At 31.4% G+C, this 15,260-nt stretch overlaps 2 protein-coding genes across 2 annotated transcripts; one reads left to right on the top strand and one right to left on the bottom strand.

Moving 5' to 3' along the window:
- Positions 1 to 6,546: 6,546 nt before the first annotated feature.
- LOC107954001 (monocopper oxidase-like protein SKU5) lies at positions 6,547 to 11,411 on the top strand. Its single transcript, XM_041097490.1, has 9 exons — positions 6,547 to 6,981; positions 8,579 to 8,688; positions 8,772 to 9,042; positions 9,133 to 9,271; positions 9,368 to 9,728; positions 9,813 to 10,178; positions 10,266 to 10,344; positions 10,805 to 11,001; positions 11,084 to 11,411. Exons 1-9 carry the CDS (start codon positions 6,841 to 6,843, stop codon positions 11,190 to 11,192), a joined length of 1,773 nt encoding a protein of 590 aa, XP_040953424.1. The 5' UTR covers positions 6,547 to 6,840; the 3' UTR covers positions 11,193 to 11,411.
- Positions 11,412 to 13,757: 2,346 nt separating this feature from the next.
- On the bottom strand, positions 13,758 to 14,871 carry LOC107954002 (uncharacterized). The gene is made up of 2 exons (XM_016889451.2): positions 14,661 to 14,871; positions 13,758 to 14,552 (listed from the first exon to the last, which is right to left on the bottom strand). Exons 1-2 carry the CDS (start codon positions 14,669 to 14,671, stop codon positions 13,946 to 13,948), a joined length of 618 nt encoding a protein of 205 aa, XP_016744940.1. The 5' UTR covers positions 14,672 to 14,871; the 3' UTR covers positions 13,758 to 13,945.
- Between the last annotated feature and the right edge of the window lie 389 nt (positions 14,872 to 15,260).

The following is a 15,260-nucleotide window of genomic DNA, read 5'->3' as shown; positions in this document are numbered from 1 at the left end:
AAACTTCCTATCAAATTGCTTGAGGTGATTGGATAAACATGAAAGTCTTATTATTAAAATGCTACTTTTTAGAGATAAATATCAGATTTATTCAAGAGAGTTTTTGAACAGTTGAAAGACTACTTTATGAGGACTTTTATGTGATAAATACTCAAGATAATTAATGAGATAATTCCAGCTTTTAAATAGGAGTTTAAAGCCTATCAAAACATTATTGATTGGCCACTTGAAGAGGCCTATAAATAGGCTATTTTGTGCCACACATCGAGAGAAATTTTGGAGTGCCTTTGTCGACAACTTTGTTATGTTATCTTGTGGTTTTTTTACACCCTTTTAAGTATTATTCAGAGAGTTTATTGGTTGTATTGTGAGGTATTTAGGTGAGTGATTTGTAACAATTGGGGTCAATATTGAGGCTGCAATTATTATTATTTTTTTGTGTAATGGTAGATTAGACTTAAGCCAATAGGTGACCCGGACGATTGTTGAATAAAGTCATTCATTTGGTTAGGCTTTACAGACGTAGGATTGTTGTGTCTGAACTGTGCTAACAAAGATTGGTTGTGTCAATTCTTTTTTGCCCTTATTTTTCACGCTGCCCATTTTCATTGTAACTGTCATTACAACTAACATTAAACAAAATTCTAGGAGGTGATGCCATTGCTCAAGGTCATGATGAGCACCAAACAGAGAGTCACGTTGCGATGATAGACTTCGTTGTCAGAACGTGACAAGGCAGTGAGTTGCGTTATGATAAGGAATACCTGGCATCGTGACGTCAACCCAAAATTTTCAAATTTGGTTTTATTTCAATTTCGAGTTAGTAAAAGAGCTTTCGTAAATTCATACAAGACTTGAAAATAATTATGAATCATTTTATACACTTGCATTAGTACATTTTATTGTTTAAGGCATTGTTTGGATGGACAGTGCATTTACCTGCGGTTAGTGTAAAAATAGCGTTGGCGGTGAGATTAGATATTTTAGCGTGAGACAAAAAGTAAATTAAACACACCGCATCACACCCAACCGCCCATCCAAACCCAACCTAAAATGATTATAAACGAATGAAATTTGACAGTAATTACTTCAGCAACGAATGTGACACCTTGTAAGTTTGACTCGACGATCGAGTTAGTTAACGGGGTGTTATAAGTGACCTCATGACGTGGAATAGATAATGTTACGACATCGTTCCTAAACTTTAATAACTTTTCAATTTGGTCCTATTTCGTGCTCGGGTTGACAAAAGGGCTTTTGTAAGCCCGATTAAGACTTGAAATTGATTATTTAACTTGAAATGAATATGTTTGACATTTAATTGCATGTGCAAATGATTATTTTGTTGTGATTTGACTGTAGTTGCTCTAGTAATAAATGTAGTATCCTGTAGCTCGGATGCAGTGATAGGGTCAGGCGAGAGGCGTTACAGTTAGCATATGATTTATTTTTTTGTGTATAGGTTTAGGTATCCCTTAAAGCCTCGAGAATTGAAGTCAACATCCATACCACCAATTTTGACTTAGCAAAATGTGTATAGTTTGTTTTCGTTTTAGTTTGTGGCATGTACCTAGAAACATTTGTTAAATGTCTCAAGTAGTCAAGGTTGTATATATATTTTGTGATCAAGTGAATCCATTAATGTTCATGCTTATAAGATGTGTTAATGGTTAAACGTTATATATTAGCTTTGCTTTTATGGTGAATGGCTAAATTGGGACCTAGGATTAATGGTTATAAGGTTGATAAAGCTTTTGGTAAGGTTCAAGTACAAAGTTTAAGGTTGTGGATAACAAAGGCCATATGTTGCGATGACGTATCCCAACGTTGTAACGAGAATAAGCTTAAGGCTCTCGCGGTGACAATACAACCTCGACATCACAATGAACTCTAGTTAGAGAGTCATGTTGTGACAAGGAAATCTCGAAGTCGCGATGTCAACTCAAGTTTTGTAATATTTACAATTTGGTCCTAATTAGACCTTGGGTTAACAATAGAGCTTTCGTAAGCTCGTATAAAACCCGAAAATGATTATGTATTGTATTATATACATGTTTTACTTATATTTGAATGTTTAATGAATTTAAATCGAATATAATTTAATTGTAGTTGCTCTGTGATTTCCTGTAATTTGATACATCAAACTAGGCTCCTCATTAAACTAAAAGAGCTTATTCTTGAGCAATTTAGGTTTCTTTTCTTTACTTTTTTTATTTTTATCTTTTGTTATTAATAAATGTTTTTTATTAGTTTTATGCCCTTTTGAAACCCAAATTAGCCAAATGGCGTAATGGGGACCTAATGATATGATTGAGTTGGTGTAGGAAGTCGATAATGGCTTGAGCTCAAGGAAATCATCATTCAAAGTGAGTATTGTGACACGGGGCCATAGAAGTCGTGATATCCCTAAAGGTATTGAAGTGAATAAAATTGAGGTCAACTTTAGTGATATCGCGACACCAAGGATGGGTCTCACGACATCGAGACCCTCAAGAGCACATTTGAGTAATGAAGATCAATATTTGATTGATGCTCGTGTGAAACATGAGGTTGCAACTCATGATGACGATGTTAAATATTTATCAAGGATTGAAGAAACACCATCTAGGTTTCGTGGAAAAAATTATTGTTGTTCTATAAGCCACCACTTCTCTTGTTAATAAGGTAGCATTCGATCTCATCCCCTCTAAACAACATGATGGAAGTTGATAGGGGATGAATAAAGTAAATGGGGAGTAATGATGCTCATTTGGGGATTTTGTCTATTTTGATTTCACTTTTCGTTACACTTTTGGCATATTTTCCAAAAAGGGAGAGAATGTAGTAGCAATAAATGAAATGCTTTGTTCTTGGTTATGGTTGCTACATTTCACTTTGTCAACGGGAGAGATGATGTTGATTTTTTTTTAAAAAAATATGATGATTTTACTAAATATTTATGACCTTGGTGCATGCTTAATTGATGATGAGATGAGCAAGCATAATGATAAAGGAAGTGTGTGATCAAGCGTGGTTCTACCTCTTAAGGGGAGACATATTTTAATTCCCTTGCTATGTGACTTGTTTGGATTGTGGGCTAATCATTTGCCGCATGGTTTTGTCAAAAATGCCAATGGGAGATTGTTGGAAAAGTTGTTGTTGCTTGTTTTATGTCATGTTATAATAAAGATGTTTCTCTACTTGGGTCATCGACTTGGGCCTTGAATAGGTTTCGTTTGTGCTGAGTTCAATCCATTTGAATGTGACATATTTGACAAAACTAGAAGCATGGGTTGACTAGGGCACTAAGACTCCCAACCGAATTGCTTGAGTTGATTGGATAAACATGAAAGTTTTATTATTAAAATGTTAATTTTTAGAGATAAATATCATATTTATTCAACAGAATTTTGGAGTAGTTGGAAGACTGATTTATGAAGACTTTTATGTGATAAATATTCATGATAATTTCATATTTTAAATAAGAGTTTAAAGCCTATCAAAACACTATTGCTTGACCACTTGAAGAGGCCTATGTTTTGTGCCACACATCAAGAGAAGTTTTAGAGTGTCTTTGTCTACAGTTTTTTTTTGTGTTTTATTGTGGTTATTTTGTGATACTTTTTTAGATATTTTTTGGAGAGTTTATTGTTGTATTGTAAGGTATTTAGGTGAGTGATTTGTAATAATTGGGATCGGTATTGGGGCTGCAATTACTTCTTTGTGTAAGAGTAGATTGGGCTTAAACTAATAAGTGATCTAGATGATTGTTGAACAATACCATTCATTGGGCGAGACTCTATAAACATAAGACTGTTGTGTCTAAACTGCATTAATAAAGATTGGTTGTATCAATTATATTTTTCTTTTATTTTTTACGCTGTTTATTTTCATTCTAACTACCGTTATAATCCGTGTTAAGAAAAATAATTTATTAAATCTGCAGAATAATTATTTTTTACAAGAAATGAAAAGCAAGCCAAACATTTTGGTGGTGTCCATTTCAAAGTGTGGGTCAATTAGCAAAGATAGAATCTACATAATACTGATAGAAAGCGCGGGGGGGGGTAATGTAGGGGCGAAATAATGATGGTCCATTGGCTTAGTTGAAAATGCCATTTGAGTAGGCCTCACTAAAGATCTTACTAGATATGCCTATAGATGGGGTCAATTCGATTCGTGCGGAATTTGAATTAAAAAAAAATATGTTTCAAATAAATTTATTTGAAATTCAATTTAATAGAAAAAATATTTTTAAAATTTAAATTTATTTATAAAATATATTTTTAATAAATTAATTTTTAAACAGTGAAACAGATTGATGCCCAAGTTGAGTTAATTAAAAAACAAGCCTTGACTTAATATATATATTATTAAATTAGGAATAGTTTTAGACCCTGCCCAAATTACCAGATTTTATGTACAATAAATTTAGAATTGAAATTTCAATGAATTTTAATAGAATACATGCATTTCATTTTTTCGAAAGGTTACCCTAAAAAATACAGATTATAGACGTTAATGAAATTTCACCCTATCATTAAATTCTAAAAGCATGAAATTATTATTATACGTCTATCTATATTTATTATCTTCTTCAACTTAATTTAACTTTAATTAAATTATTTGAAATAATTAATTTTTTTAAACTATAAACAAATATCTTTTCTTCTTTTATAATTTTTAATCATTTTGTTTTTTTAATATTTTTTATTTTTGTGCAACTAAATTAAAAAAAAAGTAGTTTCTAGACACTGGATTTTTTCCTTTTTTCATTTCAAATTTTTTTCTATTTCATATTATACATTTTTTAAAAGTAAAAAAAATATATTGCATTGAATCTTCAGTAACAAGAATTGTGTAAATTTTAAAGTTTCTATGTTATTTGATTTTTTTAATTTTAATTACTTATGTTTTTATTTTTATTTTTAAAAATAGAGCTGTAGATGGATGGAAGTATAATAATAATTTCATGTCTTTACATTTAATGATGTGGTGAAATTTTATTAGTGCCTAAAACTTATACTTTTTAGGATGATCCTAATATAAGTTATTCCTAGGGAATTTATTTTAATAATTTATGTATAATCATATTGAAACTTAATTTAATAATATGTGCATTTAAGGTTAGAGATTACTTTAAAATTTGAAAATTATTTGTAAAGACATTTGATTAAATTAACCCAAAAAATGGGTAAATTATACTCAAGTCATTAATTTATTAGTAAGTTTACGTTTTGGCCACTCAATTTTAAAAAGTTACAAAATGATCACTGAACTATTCAAAAGTTTTGGTTTAAGTCATTGGGATGTTAAAATCGCTACTATTCTGTTTGCACTGTCTGCACCAATAAAAAACTCTTCTTCCCTTTTTCTTATACAATTCAATTTTTTCATGAAACAATTTTAAACATCACAAATTTGTGGACCAAAATTCAAATAACTTTCTTCTTCGGTCTCCAACGCTAGTTATCAGATCGACTTAGATCTAAGACATTTTCTTCTACTTGTCGATAGGTATTGATTCACTGTATTGATCGTTGAATTGTCATTAGAGCTTGCTAGCCAATTTTTTTTTTGAAAAAGCCTTAATAATTCAGTAACTTAAATAAAAGTTTTTGAATAGTTCAGTAATTTAAATGAAAACTTTCGAATTGTTCAGTAGTCATTTTATAACTTTTTAAAGTTGAATGATCAAAACGTTAATTTACTAATAATTTACTCAAAAAATTCAATGAATTTTGGACTAAAAAAGAGAAGCTTTTTACCACCAGAATAAAAAAAAAAATGGAAGAATCCCATTGGGATCAATCAACCATGGTGTTAGAAAAAAGTAGAAACTCTGAAAAAAAGCACTCAATTGTACAAACAACGCTACTTGGTGAATAACTTAATACCAATAGATTCAAAACTATAAAGAAGATGACAAGATACTTTGAATTATTGTTGGCAAGTGAAATCCAGATTCGCCTATCTCTTTCATGTGAACACAAAAAGATAGATTACGCTAATAGTGATTCCATTTACTTTTCGATTACTCTAAAAAATTATAAAATTATAATTTAATTATTTAATTTTGTTTTTTTATCGTTTCTAAAATTAATATAATAACAATTTTAACCCTTAATATTTACACATTGTGTAATTCAATCTTTTTTGTAGTTCTATTTCACCCTAACACCTAAAAAATTGAAAATTTAAATTTATCACCTAAAAAGAAAAATTGTAAAAAAAAAAATACACAATATGTAAATATTGAAGGTTAAATTTTTTAAAGTCAAAACTAAATTTATAAATGTTGAGCGTTAAAATTGTTATTATGTTAATTTTGAATATTATCACAGTTAGCTAGCTGATGATAAAAAATTAAAATTAAATAATTGAGTGATATTTTATAATTTTTTATAAAAAATTTATGTGACTAGTAATAAAATTTTACCCATGCAAAATTTAAGTTGCCATTGAAAAGAAAGCTCCAAAATTTGTCGGTAAAAAGAATTTAGCATCAAAATCCCTTTTATTTTTGTCTCTTTATTACTCCATAATTGAAACATTATACACTGCATTGCTTAAATTCATGGTGGGTCAGTTTGTAAAGGGAAAAAGAAGAAAAAACAATGGGACCCAAAGCCAGAAAAATAAAACAAATTGGCGCCTTAAAGATGGCCTCTTTGCCAGTGCCACTTTCCCATGTGCTCAAAATCAGCACCCTCGAACTCACTGAATAACTCGGTTAACCCTTACTACAGCTCACCGTTTCCTAGAAAAAAAAACCCATTGTTTTTTCTTTGTCTTTATAGCAAAGAAGATAAGATATACCCTAAAAAGCTCTTTTTTCGGGGGTGCAAATAGAGAGATCTAATGGTATCTGGGTCACCAGATTTACAGGTTTCTTTCTTCTTCTTCTTGTTTGTGGTGAGTTCTTTTGCAGGTGACCCTTATGTGTTCTATGATTGGACTGTTTCTTATATCACAACTTCTCCTCTTGGTGATAAACAACAGGTTCTTTTTCTCTTCTTTTGCAGCTTTGATTTTGCTTTTTGAATTGAATTTGGGTACTTGTTTAAAACAATTGGCCTTTGTGGGAATTATGTTTAGCTTAATGGGCGTTTAAGATTTTGGATTAAAAAAATGTATGTTGAATTGTCTGCAGATTCCAGTTTTTCTCTGCTTAATTAATAAGTTACAGTGTGATTTTTTTTCTTTAATTAGTTTTCGATTTAGTGTTAATTCTTAGGAGTGAAATTATTGGGTATATGGTTAAATTATAGCAAGAAAATCATCTCTAGAATCATATTTTAGATAATGCCAAATAATTGTTTTGGAAGTCTTTTAAAAGGCAATCGGATTCCATTAATTGTAGCTTTTGTCTACACCAATTATGCCAATTTACTGACATTAGATAAATAAATATCATTAGTGGCTTTAGCATAGGTAAAAGTAACATGGATGCCTTCTACTAGAAGTCGGATTATATTTTGCTGTTTGTACTAAAAAAATAGTAAATTAGTTTCTATACGATAGATCAAAAAAACAAACTCACCATTCTATGAAAATTTTCATCAATTTTCACTATTAATAACTAGTCATTGTACATCGACATGGGGTATACAGAGCATGACATGTGTAACTTTCTGGTTATTTCATTAGTCACCCTAGTTTTTAACATTAGAAATGGATAAAAATTTTAATTGAAAGGATTAGTTTGCTCTTTGATATAATATATAGGGATTAATTTGTCCATTTTTGTATTAGAGGGGGCAAAATGTAATCTAACTCCTAGTAAAAGGGCCTCCATGGTAAATTTACCCCTTAGTGGAGTTCTTACAACTTATTGCTATCCAGTTATTTAATTTTGGTAAGAGTTGCTGGACTTTATATGCAATTCTAAAGAAAAAAATCATTTTTTAAGAATGTTTAGTATGTTGATTCTAATTTTTATCTCCCAAATTGATGGTAGTAAATAGGTAAAAGTACCATGGAGGCCCATGTACCAAGAGTCAGGTTGCATTTTGCCCCCTTTACTTAAAAAATGGATAAATTAGTCCCTGTGCATTAGATTAAAAAGCTAACTGGTCATTTTTGTTAAAAATTTCATCCATTTTCACTTTTAAAAATTGGACAAAATAACCAAACAGTTACACGTATGCCTCATTCTGACATACATGGACCAATTTTTAACAATAGAAATGGATGAAAATTTTAACAGAGGGATCAGTTTGCTCTTTGATCTAATGTACATGGATTAAATTGCCCATTTTTTTAGTTGAGGGGGCAAAATGCACTCTAGCTCTTAATACAAGGGGCTCTATGATACTTTACCAAGTAAATATGGAGGTTGATATTGTGTATTTCACCTTTTTGTTTCTAATACTTTGGTTTTCAAATGCATGGCATTTTGCGATAGTTATACATTTGAACTTGTTAACACTTTTCTGCTTCTAATCTTTGATATAACCGGTCCTATACGGTGAAAGAAATCTCAGTTTTCGATAGTTATTGTCAGAACCGGCATGTTAGTCTTCTGAGTCTTGCCTGTTCAGGACCTCGAATCATGTCACGAGTTATGACCTATATATATGTAATGCCATTATTCCAGGTGATTGGGATCAATGGACAGTTTCCTGGACCGATCCTCAACGTCACTACAAATTGGAACGTACTTGTCAATGTGAAGAACGATCTTGACGAGCCACTTCTGTTTACATGGTATGAAGGATTGAATAAAAGAGATCAATATCGAAAAGGGTAATATCTGTCTTAATATTTGTAAATTGCTTATTGTAATGTAGGAATGGTATACAACATAGGAAAAATTCTTGGCAAGATGGTGTTTCTGGGACTAATTGTCCGATTCCTGCTGGTTGGAACTGGACGTATGAGTTTCAAGTCAAAGATCAGATAGGGAGTTTCTTTTACTTCCCCTCTTTAAACTTCCAAAGAGCTGCAGGCGGCTATGGAGGAATCATCATAAACAACCGAGCAGTCATTCCGTTACCCTTTGGGATGCCCGATGGTGATATTACTATCTTTATTAGTGACTGGTATACTAAGAGTCATAAGGTCGGCAAATAATTTATTTATTCTTTTCTCAATGCTTGTAGTGTCTGTCAGCTGATCGGGTACTAAATTGTTTCTTGTGTGAAAAAACAGGGATTAAGGAAAGATGTCGAGAATGGAGTTGACCTTGGTGTTCCGGATGGTATTCTTATTAATGGATATGGTCCATATCGCTATGATCCAACGCTTGTTAAAAACGGGATTGTTTACCAGATCATAAATGTCGAACCAGGTACATAAATGCTCAGTTTTTTGCCGTTAGACCATCGGTTTTCTTTTCCTGGTGCCTACTGTAATAGCTAGATCTTTTATATTTAATCTGAAACAGGAAAAACGTATCGCTTTAGGGTTCACAACGTCGGAATTTCAACTAGCTTAAATTTCAGAATTCAAAACCATAACCTACTTCTCGTCGAGACTGAAGGATCGTACACAGTTCAGCAAAACTACTCAAATATGGATATTCATGTGGGCCAATCGTACTCGTTCTTGGTTACCATGGATCAGAACGCTAGCACTGATTATTACATCATAGCCAGTCCTCGGTTTGTTAATTCATCCGACTGGTCCAAAGTTAATGGAGTCGCTATCTTGCACTACTCTAACTCTCAGGGACCTGCTTCGGGTCCTCTTCCTAGTCTTAATGATTATGATGCTTATTTCTCAATGAATCAAGCACGATCAATAAGGTTATAGTTCGTTTCTGCATCTTTTTATTTTAGCTGCTATAAGGATTGAACGGTTTTCATTTAAACCGTTCAGTGCATTTATAGGTGGAATGTCTCGGCTGGTGCTGCTCGTCCGAACCCACAAGGATCTTTCAAGTACGGCGATATTACCGTGACAGATGTGTACGTGATCCTCAACAGGCCTGTGGAGCTTGTAGATGGAAAACAGCGTACGACCCTTAATGGTATTTCGTATTTACCACCTTCAACACCTTTAAAGCTTGCTCAGCAGTTCAAGATTCCCGGGGTCTACAAACTTGATTTTCCAAATAAACTGATGAACAGACCGCCGAAACTTGATACATCTGTGATTAATGGCACTTTTAAAGGTTTTATGGAAATAATCTTTCAGAATAATGACACCACAGTTCAAAGCTACCATCTGGATGGCTACGCATTCTTTGTTGTCGGGTAAGCTTTTAGCTTTCGATATCTTACTTTCTTTATCAATGGATGCCAGGATACACGAACTTGACAATTTTCCATTACTTATTTTAGTATGGATTTTGGAATGTGGACGGAGAACAGCCGAAGCACGTACAACAAATGGGATGGCGTTGCACGTTCTACCACACAGGTATATATCCCTGCCTCGTGATCTCATTCGCAAATGCTTTCGTACGAAGCTGTTCCAAACTTGATGGAACTCATATGTTTAAAATCTTGGTAAAAGTACTATGAAGTCTCCTGTACTAGAAGTCGGATTGTATTTTGTCTTTTTTACTAAGAAAAAGGCAAACTAATCTCTGTATATCAGATCAAGAGCAAATCGATTTTTTCTTGTTAAAAATTTTATTCATTTTTATGGCTAAAAATTGGCGTGATTGACGGAGTAACCAGACAGTTACACGACTTTATCCTGATGTACAATGACTAGGTTTTAATAGTAGAAATGGATAAATTTTTTTACAGTAGGAATAGTGTGCTTTTTAATTTGACATACTAGGACTAATTTATTTATTTTTTAAGTAGAGGGCACAAAATATAATCTGATCTCATGTATGAACAATGGCTTCTAACATGATACCCGGTTGCAGGTCTTTCCCGGAGCCTGGACGGCAATTCTAGTTTCTCTTGACAATGCAGGCATTTGGAATCTCCGAGCGCAAAATCTCGATTCATGGTATCTAGGACAAGAAACCTATGTAAGCGTCGTAAATCCCGAGGTTGACCAATCTGAGGTTCTGTTGCCGGAAAATTCTATATACTGCGGTATCCTGTCGTCATTACAGAAGTAAGATATCAAAGCAATGCAGCTATATATATATATATTTTCTTGATTGCTGTTAATCTCTCTACTTTTCTATGTTCTGCAGGGATCAGGCACAGAGAGTTAATTTTTCCGGTGCAACATCGATTTCCGGTTCGAGTAAAATGGTATTCATTATGTTAATCATTGCTTTAATTGGACATTCATTTAGGTAAGCAGGCAAACTCCATAAAATTTGGTGAATCAACCATCAATGGCAAATGGTAGATCAGAGATTTTGTTTGGTTGGCAAGAAAATTTTATGGGCAGGAAAGTAAGATACAATGTTGTTGCCCTGAAAATCTTGTACCATTGTAAAAGTAATTTTTTAAGAGTAATTTGACTGTAAAGGAAATTGAACAGTTAAAAGTATGTCAAAATGAAATTGAGAATTATATCGTTTTTTCAATAATTTAATGTCACATCAACATTTTTCGAAATTTAGAATGAAAAAATTGCTGACTAAATGAATTATTTTATCATGTCAAAATGTGTTATATTTATATTTAGACACTTTTAATACAAAATATATTTACAAAAATCAATTATCAAGTTTTTATATTGTTTTTGTGCCGTGTCTTAATTTGTTTTAAACTTCAAGCTATCACTTTACTAATAATAATATAAAAAAGCTAGAGAGGTTAAATTTTAAAATAATAAATAATACTAAATTCATTATTAGACCCATTAATATTAAAAAATATAAAATAAAAAGTGACCTTCCATTTATATAATAGGATTAATTGCATACTTATTCTAAATTGATTTTTTAATTTTAAAATATTTTAATTAAAATTTAAAAGTATTACCAGTGAATAGCATCAATGCAGCACAATTTGTCAAATCATTAATGAGCAAAATATTAAAAAGTTGGAAGGACTTATGTAATTAAAATTAATTATAATGTCTCATATTCATCTCTTAATAACAATACTAAAGTTTTAACTTAGGGTCCTAAAAGGTGGTCCTTTTTTTGGTTCTTTATTACTATTGGCGCAATTCAATTGAAAGCATGATTTTTTTTACGCAGTTTAAATTTAGTTTATATGATTATGAATTTTGAGAAATTTGTAAATTATTTTAAAGTTTAAACTCATTTAATCAATTGCTTACAATGATAAAAGGGAGAATTATAATTATGTTTAAATAAAAATTTAAGTATTTATTAGAAAGTTTCTTAATTTTTAAATACTTTTCTAATTAATGATGGGTATATCAAATATTATCTCTAATAAAGTTTTGAGATTATGAGCGTTCAAGTTCAAGCTATACCTATGCAAATTATATGCGGGTAAGTTAATTTATGTTACTTATTTAGTTTAAAATTTATAATAATTAATTTTTATAATTGTAAATTGTAAGATTCTTGAAATACTAATATCATATCAAGCCTAAATATAAGTTTATTATAAGTTGGATGCCAAGTCAAATTTGACATGGAACTATTTAAGCACGTGGATTAATTTTTAAATATATTTGTATTTTTTATATGGACAATTTGATTCTAACATATTAAAAAAATTAACAAGTTATTTCCGTGAAAAATTCGCATGTTTAAAATTTTATCCATGTGTTTTTTAATAATAGATATATATTTTCTGCTTAAGGGTATAAAAAATCCTCAAAATTTTTCAAAAAAAGTAATTAAGTCTCTTTTTTTTTGCATTCAATTGGATACTTAAACTTTTAAAATACAAAAAAGGCACAGGAACTTAAAAAAAAACAATTAAGGCCCTGCCTTTTTTTTACACTCAATTGGGCACTTGAACTGTCAAAAGTTATAAAGAAGGCCCTTTGACTGTTGACTTTAACAGTTGACTGTTAAAGTTAACTACTCTTAATTTTTTTTTCCAATTAAAACCACCCATGTCACAACCACGGCTAGACATGTGGCAAAAAAATTGCAAAAATAATAAGCAATAAAACATATTAAATTATTAAATTTTAATAAAAATATTAAAAATTTATTAAAAATTAAAAAATTATAAAAATCGTAAAATATTATAAAAAATTTTAAAATTTTATAAAAATCATAAAAAACTATAAAGTATATCAAAAAGGTCATTTAACCATTAACTTTAACCGTTGATCCTTAAAGTTAACGACCTCTAGGTTTTCTCCAGTTAAACCCATAACGTATTGCAATACAACGTAACATGTGGTGAAAAATGATAAAAAATAAAAATGATAAAATACTTCTTTTGATACGATAATTTGTTTAAATTTTTTTTACGAATTTTATATATTTTTTATAATTTTCTTACTACCTTATAAAATTTTTATATATATTTATATATAATTTTTTACTATTTTTATAAGATTTACAGTTTTTTTATAAATTTTTTACAATTTCTATAACAATTTTCTAATTTTTAATAAATTTTAAATATTTTTTGAATAAAATTTAATAACTCTTATAATTTTTATTTTTTTATCATTTTTGTCACATGTCACGCTGTGGTTGTAACACTTGGTTACTTTAACTGAAAAAAATTAGGGGTAATTAATTTTAACGGTCAAATGACCTTTTTGATGCATTTTAACCGTTCAAGTACTCAATTAAGTGAAATAAAAGCAAGGGCTTTATTATTTTTTTTTTAAAAAATTTAAGAGTCTTTTTGATGTATTTTAAAAGTTTAAATACACAATTGAGTGAAAAAAATATTTAATTATTTTTTTTGAAAAAGGTTGAGAGTTTTTCTCTTGACTAAAGCCTATAATTTTTTCTGGTAGAAAAAATAGATTTATATATTTTAAATATTATTCCATCAAATACTTAATATAAAATGACATCGTTCATATGATTATGTTATTTTAAGAAATGAGCTAAAACATTTTAAAGTTTAATCTCAATTTAAAATCCCAATCATAGTTTAAGGACTTATTGTGAAATTAATCCTTTAATATTGGCGACCTTTTTTCGATTATTTCAATGCAAGAAAGCGTAAACCGCCGTGGAAATATAAACCAGCAGAGCCAAAGAAACCAGCACAACCAGCGCCGCCGCCGCATGAACCGAAGATTTGCTCCCACAAGACAACAGCCCCAACCGTATCTCAATCACATTCACCATCGACAGCATCAAAAACAAACACCCCATGACGGACCCGACAGCGGAGCCCATCATCCCGAACCTCAAAACTTTAAGGTTAATGTGCGCCCTGAACGCTTCGTCGACGTCTTTACTGTTCAACAAATTGATGGCCAGTTTCAGTCCTTGCGCCACCAACGACGAGAAAAGGAAGAAGCTGAAAGAGACAACTTCGAAGACCAAGAGCTTTTTCGCGACATCGACGCCGGCGTCGCATGGTGCTCGGTTCTCGAGACTGTGTTGACCTGGGGTTGTCAAAGAAAGGCCGACGAAGACAGCTACGGTGAAGAGGGAATTGACGTTGACTAGACCGTCTAAGGCTGTAACGTGGACGCTTGTTTTTGATGATGACGAAGAAGAAGAGGCTGTGGACGTTAGCCTTCTGGACTGGACCGCGGGGTTGCCGTCGTTTCGGTGGTCCCTTTGGTGGTGCTGCTGGTTGGACCTGGAAAACAAATGAATTTACAGTGTTGAAGTTCCTAAAAAGGATTAAAAAAAATGGAAGTTTACGATGAAATAATGAAAAGGAAAGGTGATGAAAAGGAAAGTTTACTCCTCGTTCATTATTGATCAATCGTGGAAGATTTTGGGTTGTGTTGTTTGAAGGGTTTGTGGTTGCTGGTATAGAGATGGCCCCAAGGTAGACCCCAGGATTATGTAATATATTTTCTGTTTGTTTAGGAAGAAAATTGGGTGAGAAAAAGACAGATGCTTTGCTTTACATTTGCTTTTGGATATTCCTTTTGGACTAAGGGAAATTGTTGGAAGAAAGTTGTAAACTTGAATAAATTATAAAAATTATTAAAAAAAAATCATATATTTAATTTTATTGTTATAATTTATAAAGAAATATAAAGCAACACTAACACTCATAACTTCAGAATATTTCTTTGGGGAAATTACCAATAAAAGCTGTTTTTTTTTTAAATTTATTGAAATGGGCTGTTTTTTTATTATTTACCGGAATGGTCCATTTTCCGGGAAATCGCGTTCACGTCAGCGCGATATCAGGGTACGTGTCAGGACATCGCGTCCACGTCAGCGCGACCTGCTGACGTGGACGCGATGTCCTCCGCGCGTGAACAGTACCCCAACGGTTGCCCCCTCAACGGTAGAAAAAAAAACTATAAATACCCCCACCCCTTTTTTTTTC

The sequence above is a fragment of the Gossypium hirsutum genome, chromosome D07 (genome assembly GCF_007990345.1).
Source record: "Gossypium hirsutum isolate 1008001.06 chromosome D07, Gossypium_hirsutum_v2.1, whole genome shotgun sequence".
Lineage (NCBI taxonomy): Eukaryota > Viridiplantae > Streptophyta > Magnoliopsida > Malvales > Malvaceae > Gossypium > Gossypium hirsutum.
Note: the sequence above shows the minus strand (reverse complement) of the source record. Positions and strands in the feature narration are given on the sequence as shown.

What these genes read in the sequence shown, in the direction of transcription:
- LOC107954001 (XM_041097490.1), top strand. Translation starts at nt 6,841, where the DNA reads ATGGTATCTGGGTCACCAGATTTACAGGTTTCTTTCTTCTTCTTCTTG. An exon ending in GATCATAAATGTCGAACCAG is followed by an intron (nt 9,272 to 9,367) that starts GTACATAAATGC and finishes AATCTGAAACAG; the next exon opens with GAAAAACGTATCGCTTTAGG. An exon ending in TACGCATTCTTTGTTGTCGG is followed by an intron (nt 10,179 to 10,265) that starts GTAAGCTTTTAG and finishes TACTTATTTTAG; the next exon opens with TATGGATTTTGGAATGTGGA.